Genomic DNA, 9,787 nt, shown 5'->3' on the forward strand with positions numbered 1-9,787 from the left:
GCCGATAATATTTCATTGTCCTCTTTCTTTTTCTTCCTCGATAATAATATGAATCAGAGATTTTTTTTATCCAAACAATGTAAAGTAAAATGCTTTATAAAAAAAAAATCAAAATTAAAATTAATAAAATTTTATTTACATTCAACCATGCCTCAAAAAGATTAAATAATTTAACAATGTTAAAAAAAACTTATCTAAATATTAGCGAGAAAACTAAATTTTATATAAAAATAATAATTTATTTTTTAAAAAATAAATTAAAAAATTTTAAATCGGTCCTTCTTAATTCCAAATTAAAATGAAAAAAATTTTAGCAAAAAATTTAAAAATATATTAAAGGACTTTTTTTATTATTATTATTATTATTGCCTAGTGCCTCGGAGAATCTTAAGACGGCCCTGAGTACCATACTACTGATTTGGTCATCTGTTATGAGAGTCTCATGAAAATTATTTATATTTATTTATTTATTTATTTATAATTAAATATTTATTAAGTTACGAGTCTGTTCTGTGTAACACAACGTGTGAATTATCGATTTAGTACAATTTTATAATTAAATTTAAATCAGGAAAATATAAAATTTGACGACATGATATTACATTTTCTTTTCATCCACCCACTTTGCAATTTCGTTGTTTGGATTGGACAACCACGCGGGTCCCGCGGTTCCTTTCCCGTGATCCACGACGTAAAGTTTGCCCGCGTGCCACCTGAACAATGAGGCAAATTGGTTTCCCAATTTGGCGATTCAAGATACGAACTACTAAAAGACGTTTGTGCCGTTTGGCGGCCTTTCCTCGTCGTGCCGTGAGTCATCTTGTTGAGTTAAGTACTAGTCGTATCTCAAATCGTGTCTCAAAGCAATGGCCCTCCGTCCGCCTACTTTCCTGGAGGCTGTCGAAAGGGTTAGTCAAGATACGCATCCTCCCATAGTCCTCGATATACGCCACCCAGGCACCCACCGTTCATCGACGTGTCCTTTTTATTAATAGGCCCAACCGGCGTGGCCCTCAATTTCCAGAGTGTGTATTTATCAACTCGTCTCCCTACCCATCTCCTCCTCCTCCTCCGCCGCCGCCGCCCTTGAAATCGGACCGACCTCCGCGGCCTCATCGAGCTCGCGATCATGAACGGACTCCTACGAAGCAGCGGCCGGGAGGCGCACGCCCTCCTCCTGCGCCACGGCAGCCTCTCCAACCCCTCGTCGACGGCGGCCAGACCCTACGTCCGCTCCCGCCTCCTCTCCTCCAAGTTCAAGGAGCCCTCTTCTGCTTCCGTCTACTCTCCTTCATTGTCGTCCTCTGCAGCCGCTGCGTCGTCTTCCTATGCTCGGACTGGGTTCGTGAGTTGGTACCTCGGCATGATCGAAGCCCGCCCCGTGCTCACTAAAAGCCTCACCGCTGGATCAATCTTCACCGCGGCGGACTTGACCTCCCAGGTCTTGCTTTGAACTCTCTTTTCCTGACTTGCTTTCCTTGCTGGAAAAGTTTTTCCTACTCCGTCGAATTTGGTTGCGTTTGGGGAGTTTGATTGCCTAGGGGGTGTGGGGTGTGAAACGGAGCTGAAGTTTCGGGATAAAGATGGTTGGATTGGTTTTTTCGTGGTGCTGATTTTGGTTTTAGGAGAGTAGCGGGCTTACAGGATTTGTTGTTTAGGATTTCCCTACGATGTACAATTTTATTGCTTACACTATGCATATGCCTAATTTTGAATAGGATAGGGTTTAATCTCACCATGCAATTAAGTGCATTAGTTATGTTGCTAAAACTCTTCCAAATTGGATGTTATATATTAAGCCCATTTAGTGAGCATTGCATTGTTGCTTCATAAGTTATTCTTAACAATGACCAATACTTGTTATTAACATAGTGGCCAACCTTCTGATTTGCATTCTCCGTTAGCATTTTTTCAAGGAAATAAGGCCAAAGCCAAATTCATTTCAAGAGATCTGAAATGAATAGTGTGTGAAGAAGAAAACCATGATAGAAGAATGGATAAAAAGAAATCATAGTAATGCAGAGAAGGAAATAAATGATCTTGAATTTGAAATTTCACTTTTTCTCTAGGTGAGAGTTTACTCTTCTAGGTGAGGATCTTGTTTTGTTCATCCGCTGTGCTACATCATATAGGTCAGATAGTAGAAATACCAAAATGTATGTGTGATCAAAGTCAACAAATATTGGATTCAACAAACATAGTATCTCAAGCCTAATATTCAAGTGCCTTTGAAAAACTGAAGAGGTTTGATCAGCCAGATGCACCATGTGAAAACAAAATCACTTTCATAAGCATTTTACTGCCGAGAGACAAGCTTCGCTCATTGTGCATGAATTGCAATAGTGTGTGCAATACAATAGCTATCTAAAAAAGCGCATGCTTTTGAGATGTCATAAGTAGCATACAAAATACCTAAAAATTAATTTGGAGGCTAAAAACTTCAGAATGTGATTACAAAATACAAAGTTTCTAAGAAAGAAGTGAACGATATAATAGTATCTCATAGAGGGAAACAAAATATATAACATGTTAGATGAAACTTATACTTTCTTAGCACCAATTAATCATCAACCATTTCTTGTTATTTTTCATTAATTTCTTTTAGGTAGATTCAATATTTTGTTTATGTTTATCTCTTTTATGCTTTTACAGTTTTTTTTTTGGTCATTCTATGTAGACATATACATATATAAAAGGGTGAACAATCCACAAGTAGTGAATGTATCATAGATAGTGGTGAATGATTCACAGTACACCTAATAAAAAATGCATCGTATATATAGAGAAAAAAAACAATGAATGATACACAATCTACTCAATAAGGAATGTATCATATGCAAATGGGTGAATGATCCACAATCCACCCAATAAGAAAAATACATATAGTATGAAAGGGTGAAAAACCCATAATCCACCCAATAAAGAATGGGTCAAAGTCCATATAATGGATCCAAAATCTCTGTAGTGCACAAAACTGAGTCTCAACAGTATGAGTATATATCAATTCTTCTCTTATTTCGATATAAGTGGTTACACCCTTCGTTCATCGGCTTCACATTTTCTTGTTATCTCTAACCATGTGCAAAAGTTATTTTTAAACATATTTCACATGAAAGGTTCAAAAGTAATTACCATTCAGATAATATCGAGAACCGCCTGATACAACCCTTATGATCATTCATAGCTCGCTCTATAGAACATACATCAAAATAAATATTGGCTATGACTTGAATATAAAAAAAAAACTAGGGTAAAGACGCTTACCTTATGCCCAATCATCAAGAATAGGGAAGGCAGAAACTTGATCAAACTTCTTCCAATCACCACAAATGACTCTAGCACAAGGATAAACCAACTGATCCATCAATCATGCAATATTTACTTCCAAAAATAAACCCAATCACAAAACCAATCGACAACCAAGAAATACTCACCTATGTAATATAGTTCAGCTTCTTAGAACTTGAAGAAGCCAGATATTAGATGAATACACTTGTTGATCGCTTCCTTAAGGATTGATTTTTGATACCAGGCCTCCATAGGCAATTATTGCTCACAAAAAGAAGTTTTTTCCTGGACGAATACTGGCCAAGATCAATCCTCAATTTCACAAAATCTCAAAATCATATCGAAGTAAATCCATTAGAAGCAAAAGAAAAGGAATCAACCTAAACCTCGATAGTTTTGTTTGATCTCACACTAGCAACGCCACCCAATGAGAGGGGAAAAGAATATCAACTGCCACCAACCAAATTCACTGAGTATAGTAAGTTTACACCCATGGTTCCACCAGAAAACACAACAAAATAGAAATTTCGCCTCAAAGGAAATAGGGAAGCATGGATGGTCCCAAGTCCCAACAAGATGGAAGGAAACCCACCAATAAGAGATTAAGGGATTATAAGATGAAGAAAAACTCGTGTTGGTTAAAGTCACGGTAAGGACATACGCTCCATCTGACACTGATTGGCTGAAGGTAGAGGTGGTCAGTGACTGACCTATGATTGCTAATGAACAAAACAGAAAAGGAAGAAGGATTCATAGACATCTAGGAGGTGTGGCTAAGGTTTTTGTCAGCACCCTTGCTAGTAGGTCGCGGTCACATGCTAGAGAGAGAGAGAAGAAGGTGATAGGGCTAAGGGTTGGTGAACCAAGGGCAAGGGATCGTGGGTCTACAGCCATTGGGAAGAGGATCAGTAGCTTGCCATTCATTGGAGGGGTATAAGAAACCCATCTCTAGATTTACGATCGAACCAGACCTAACCTAAAACAAATCTGGTTAGAACAAACTAATTAATCAAAAGATGTTTAATGGAGCCTGAATTGTAGGATCGAAAAGAATTTAGATATCTCCACAATTACATGATATTGTCCACTTTGGGCCTAAGCCCTCATGATTTTGCTTTTGGGCTCTACCCAAAAGGCCTCATGCCAATGGAGATATCTTTTCTCTTATAAACCCATGATCTTTTTTCATGTGTTTTCAATGTGGGACTATGTTTGCAACCCCAACAACCCCTCAAACAAAGGACCACAGGTTTCCCACGTCCGATCCTCGACCCACCAGGTCTTCCTGCCCCTCGGTCCACCCGACCTACTAGGACTTCCTTGCCTAGTCGCAACTAGGACTTCCTGCCTGGTGTCTGATCCTCTTGATCCGAACATAGGAGCCCCCTTTTCTTTGTTTGAGGTCAATATTGTACCCACATGGCTCAATCAGATCATAGCTCTTGTGCACAGTCGGTGGTTAAACCTTCTGACAGTCCAGGTTCTGATACCAATTGTAGGATCGAAAAGAATTTAGATATCTCCATAATTGCATGATATTGTCCACTTTGGGCCTAAGCCCTCATGGTTTTGCTTTTGGGCTCTACCCAAAACGCCTCATGCCAATGGAGATATCTTTTCTCTTATAAACTCATGATCTTTTTCCATGTGTTTTTAACGTGGGACTATATTTGTAACCTTGCAACCCCAACAGAATTGAACCCACTTATCTCTATTAATAATGCCCACCTGACAGATCCAACTAAACTATAAGTAAAACCTCAAATAACCCTCAAATAGCTTTAACTATTTGAAACAAATCAACCCAAATTTGAGCTCAGACCCAATCACAATTATCGACAATTACTATTAATTCTAGAAAATTTCTTTTATTTATATTCAAGGGTTATAACTTTCTCCCCACCTTTTAAAAATTTGGTGTTCCGAATTTTTCTCAACGAGGAACTTTTATTTCTTTTTTCTTTTTAAATATATCATCCTTCACATCTTATAAAAATTTGATCATTTGATTTCCACTCACTTAAGCACACAAGTGATCTAGTATAGATCCTCCAAAATCATCTACCATCAATTACGAAATTCAACATTTAATAAGGTTGCTTTCTGACAATCTTCTAGACCTAAAAGATCAATGGATCACAATCTCATACACAAACTAAGGTATTAGGAATGGTGATTGCAGAAGTTGTAATTTGTAAATTGCTCTGCCTAACAGTTTGGGAGAATTGGAAACCCAAAATAAACTATCAAGGCTGGCATTAAGTGCAAGGAGTTTTTGAGAAAGATCACAGTGTGCTATCATGTTGCTAAAGAAAAGTCACGTCAACTCTCATTCCTCTAATCCTCTCTAGTGTTTTTTGGCTTTGATTTTGTCACTCCATACTCACATTGTTGGCAGGGTAATGTTGCCATGTGACCAAAAGGTCAAGGGTTCCAATCCTGGAAACAACCACTTGCAAAAAATAGGGTGAGGCTGCGCACAATGGATCCTTCCCCGGGACCCCGCATGGCGGGAGCTTCGTGCACCGGGTTGTCCTTTTTATACTCACATTGTTGGCAATAAAATGCTAATGCACGTCTAACTGGACACCTGTATTTATAGTCAATATTAATTAGTTTACATATATTTTACTTTATGCTATGCTTTATGCAATTCTAGAATCTGTTACTAAAGTTGTCTTGTTTTGAAGAGTGATTACATAATCATAAACTTACCTTGTTCTTCCTTGTTGTCTTACACATTTTCTGTTTTATAGCTAATGAATTGTGTGGCATGAGCTGGATGTAGCATGCCATTTGTTCTTTTAAGAGTGATAACCAATGCCATTTCTAGTCTGAATTCAACTTTAGTTCTTGCACTTAGTTTGAATCAAATTTGATTATCTTAATCTACGTCAACCATGTTACAAATTCCATTGTCCCCTCGGATGGGTCTAGTGGCTAGCGCATGAGGTGTTGCCACAATGAGGTCTGGGGTTCGAATATCGGCAAAGCCGAGGTAAATACCTCCCTTATGTGCTAGTCACTATTCCAAAGGCTAGTAGCCGTCCGTGATTTACCTCCTCCGTGTTGGCCTTGGGACGGGTTGGCGGGGGCGTTGGGAGCGAGCGTATTTGCCTTTTGCCACAATGTTACAAATTCCATTACCTGAAGTTTCTTTAATTTGCACATTTTCTCAGAATACACCTACTCATCCCGAATTAGGTGTACCTGTTTGATGTGAATCAAAATGTCATTTTCTTTTATGTGAAGAAGGAAAGAAGAGGAGGGCTACTATGGATGTAGAATTCCACTTGCTTTGCCATCATTTATATGAAATTTACCAATTCTGTTGTGCCATCTTATTAACTTTTCAGCAAATAAATTCAACATTTTGGATGCATTTATATGCTGACCTATCTATCTATCTATCTATCTATCTATCTATATATATATATATATATATATATTCAAGTTTCTGGTTTAGACTATGCATTAAATTCACCTTCCTTTTTATTCATCTGATAGAATGGTTTAGCTTCTTTATTAAGAAACAGGGCTGCTTAAATATAGCAATACTTATCCCTTATTTTGTGTATCCTTAGCAGATGATTACACTATCACACTCGGACAGTTTTGATTTCATGAGAACCTTGCGAATGGCTGGTTATGGTACTTTTTTATCAGGACCTTCGTTGCATCTCTGGTTTAATTTTGTTTCCCGGGTGCTACCCAAACGAGATGTTGTTACTACTGTCAAGAAGATGGCTCTGGGACAACTTGTTTATGGGCCTATTATGACTGGCGTTTTTTTCTCAGTAAATGCTGCACTACAAGGTAGTGACTTTCTTTTCCTTCATCAGTTCTATGCTTAAGTTGTGCATGGTACACTTTGTTTAAACAGTTTATCATAGTTAATATTATTGATGATGGATCTGTGAATCAAAATGTTATAGCGGATGAATCAAAGTGAAGAAATTCACTCAAGATAAATTATTTCGTAAGACAGTTCTAATTTCTTCCAATTAGTTTGTAGAACTTGTAGAGTAATTCATACATATTTTGAGCTCAAGTATGATCTGCACTGGATATACATGACAATTAAGTGATAGTACTCGTAATTTGACAGGTGCTTGTATTTTCTTCTCTTTAGCATCTAGTATTCTTTTCTGTTTTGTCCCAGGGACATTGTCACACTGGAAGCCTGTTTGTCTTTTATTGCATTCGTTGCCATCTCCCATTGCATTGGCTTCCTGGATGCTAGATTAAACTCCTCACCAAGGTGCGAGGTTAACATTGCTTCTGATCTTATAACAATGGTGTTGTGTTCAAATAACAAAACAGTAGTTCTAGATTTATTTATTGATTGTGATTGCCATTCTTCCTTTCTTCGTGGCTGTCTTGGCTGTTTGGATTGACTGATTGATGCTTACATTTTCGTCACAATTTCCTTTCTATGTCAGGTGAAACTCCTTCTGAAATCTTTACCAGATTAAGGAGAGACTTGATTCCTACTTTGAAGAGTGGCGTTGTATACTGGCCTATTTGTGATTTCATTACGTTCAAATTCGTTCCTGTTCGTCTTCAGGTAAAACAGGACCCTTTTTTTTTAATCACAACCCTTGTAATCGTCCTGTAAGTATCTTTGGTGACCTAAGCCTATTTATTCCTTTTCAGCCACCAGTGAGCAATTCATTCTCATTTCTCTGGTCCATCTATCTCACATACATGGCAAGCTTGCAGAAGGCAGATGTTGAAAAGATATCAACCGACTAAATCCTTTTTGTAGCTCGATGATTGAACAGTGTAGTTTAGCATCGATGCATTCTGAAAGAATGAGGGCAAGGCGTAGGACTGATGATGCAGAATCTTGGTTATCTTAGTTTCATTTGATCTCTTTCTTTGTCAATTCATGAAAAGAAGAGCAATTTTGTTAAAACGCTCTTTTCCAAGATGCTACTTCTTATTGTCATTCGACCCAAAAGGCTCTCACTCATTTGTTAGAAAACAAATCAAGAGCAGTTAAGAAAAGTACTTTCAAATCTAGAAGCTTTGTTGAAGGATGCTATCAACATTGAGATAAAATCTATAACAGGTTGTCATAAGCAACCTCCAGATTCACTAGATGATTGTCGAATTAAAAAAGAAAATGTACAACAAAGTTTATTGTTCTAGGTCAACAAACGAAGGTTTGTATACTTGTATGCCATCGATTGAACTTAGATGATCTGTCCTATTATAGTCGTGTCGCAAAGAGATTATACTTACAACTTTTTAATGGAGTTTTCAATTTGTGACACTGATAATGATTCATTATACTAGCCAAGTATGGTATGACCAACTCTTAACATATAAATTAAGTCTATGCTTCCTCATGTTCATGTAGTGGAAATAAAAATCATAATAATAAACACAAAATTGACGCTAGATCTTTTGTGTGGTTCGAACTCTTGATCCTATTTCATGGTCTAATGATCAGTTTAGTGAATCAAGCTAGCAAGCCCTTTATAAAAATTCCAAAGATTTCGATATAACTCAGCTTCGTGGGCACTGAGAATGCAGAATGCAAATACAGTCTAGAACTACGTACACAGCAAGGATCGGACCATCACAAATCAATCACAATCTGAAATAAACGATCATGTTCTGTTTGGAACACCGGAAGAGCCAACGACGTTGCTTGATCTTCTCCTTCTTCGTTTGTTCTTCTGCCAGAAAAGCTCGAGCCTGAATCATAAGCCAACTGAGTGCTGTTTTTCTTTGACGGAGCTCTGTCGTTTCCGGCGGCAAGCTTCAGCTCCAAATCACTCTCTTCCAGCCCCACGGTCAGCGTGTTGTTTTTCTTTGCTGGGCCTGGGAGTGCAAAGTAGTCGAGCAGCTCATGGTGCCTCGTCATCAACACTTTCTGGATTTTGTACAGACGGTGGAGTTCATGCACCTGGCTCAAGCATGGAAAATCAGGACTCACTCAATTACTCATTGAAGGTCAAAGAAGAGGCCAGGGGACGACTACCTGATACCTGAAGATCTCTTCCTGTTTTAACATGGCGATCTTCATGCACTCTCTATCGTACTGATTCATATCTCTAGCTCTGCCACTGTGTTAGTTAATATCAAAGTAATCTTGTTATCTACTGGCAAAACTTCACCTGAGTTCTTGTCTCAGCCACTGGCAACCTTCAGAAAGTGAATTCTCCTTGCAAGATCTTTGATGCCTAAATCTGCCAAGACAGAATCAGGATGCAAAGATCCTGCACATGGAGTTTCACCAGAATATGAAAGGCAATATATAATGGGCAAAAAACAAATAGGAGCCCCCAAATTATGCAAATGTCACAAGGGGCGTGCATTTTTAAAAGAAAAATCAAGACATTCTATTTTTCGAAGACATCCTTACATCCAGTGTTATTATAGCAACTACGACTAGATACTATAATGTGTAATATTTATTATTATAGGATCGAAACGAACGAGAGATGAGAGGTTAATCTTGTTTTTTAAATTTTTATTTTAAACTTTT

The 9,787-nt window shown here is 37.9% G+C and overlaps 2 protein-coding genes across 3 annotated transcripts; one reads left to right on the forward strand and one right to left on the reverse strand.

The window, feature by feature from the left end:
- The first annotated feature begins 997 nt into the window (after positions 1–997).
- Positions 998–8,241, forward strand: LOC121976818 (protein SYM1-like). 2 transcript variants are annotated; one of them, XR_006110689.1, is made up of 5 exons: positions 998–1,441; positions 6,876–7,104; positions 7,451–7,549; positions 7,731–7,855; positions 7,945–7,960. XR_006110689.1 is itself a non-coding variant. In XM_042529179.1 (4 exons), exons 1-4 carry the CDS (start codon positions 1,130–1,132, stop codon positions 8,041–8,043), a joined length of 765 nt encoding a protein of 254 aa, XP_042385113.1. In that variant the 5' UTR covers positions 1,001–1,129; the 3' UTR covers positions 8,044–8,241. The 2 variants fall into 2 exon arrangements, 1 of the variants encoding a protein (XP_042385113.1); XM_042529179.1 differs by lacking the exon at positions 7,451–7,549 and having other exon boundaries at positions 1,001–1,441; positions 7,945–8,241.
- A 530-nt stretch (positions 8,242–8,771) lies between these two features.
- On the reverse strand, positions 8,772–9,530 carry LOC121977986. The gene is made up of 2 exons (XM_042530382.1): positions 9,281–9,530; positions 8,772–9,205 (listed from the first exon to the last, which is right to left on the reverse strand). The coding sequence occupies exons 1-2, from the start codon at positions 9,347–9,349 to the stop codon at positions 8,876–8,878; spliced, it is 399 nt and encodes a 132-aa protein (XP_042386316.1). The 5' UTR covers positions 9,350–9,530; the 3' UTR covers positions 8,772–8,875.
- Between the last annotated feature and the right edge of the window lie 257 nt (positions 9,531–9,787).

Source organism: Zingiber officinale, chromosome 4B (assembly GCF_018446385.1).
Source record: "Zingiber officinale cultivar Zhangliang chromosome 4B, Zo_v1.1, whole genome shotgun sequence".
NCBI classification, from domain to species: Eukaryota; Viridiplantae; Streptophyta; class Magnoliopsida; order Zingiberales; family Zingiberaceae; genus Zingiber; species Zingiber officinale.

Coding starts and splice junctions, on each gene's coding strand:
- LOC121976818 (XM_042529179.1), top strand. CDS start 1,130: ATGAACGGACTCCTACGAAGCAGCGGCCGGGAGGCGCACGCCCTCCTC. Junction 1,442..6,875: donor CGGCGGACTTGACCTCCCAG/GTCTTGCTTTGA, acceptor TATCCTTAGCAG/ATGATTACACTATCACACTC. Junction 7,105..7,730: donor AGTAAATGCTGCACTACAAG/GTAGTGACTTTC, acceptor TTTCTATGTCAG/GTGAAACTCCTTCTGAAATC.
- LOC121977986 (XM_042530382.1), bottom strand. CDS start 9,349: ATGAATCAGTACGATAGAGAGTGCATGAAGATCGCCATGTTAAAACAG. Junction 9,206..9,280: donor AAGAGATCTTCAGGTATCAG/GTAGTCGTCCCC, acceptor TGCTTGAGCCAG/GTGCATGAACTCCACCGTCT.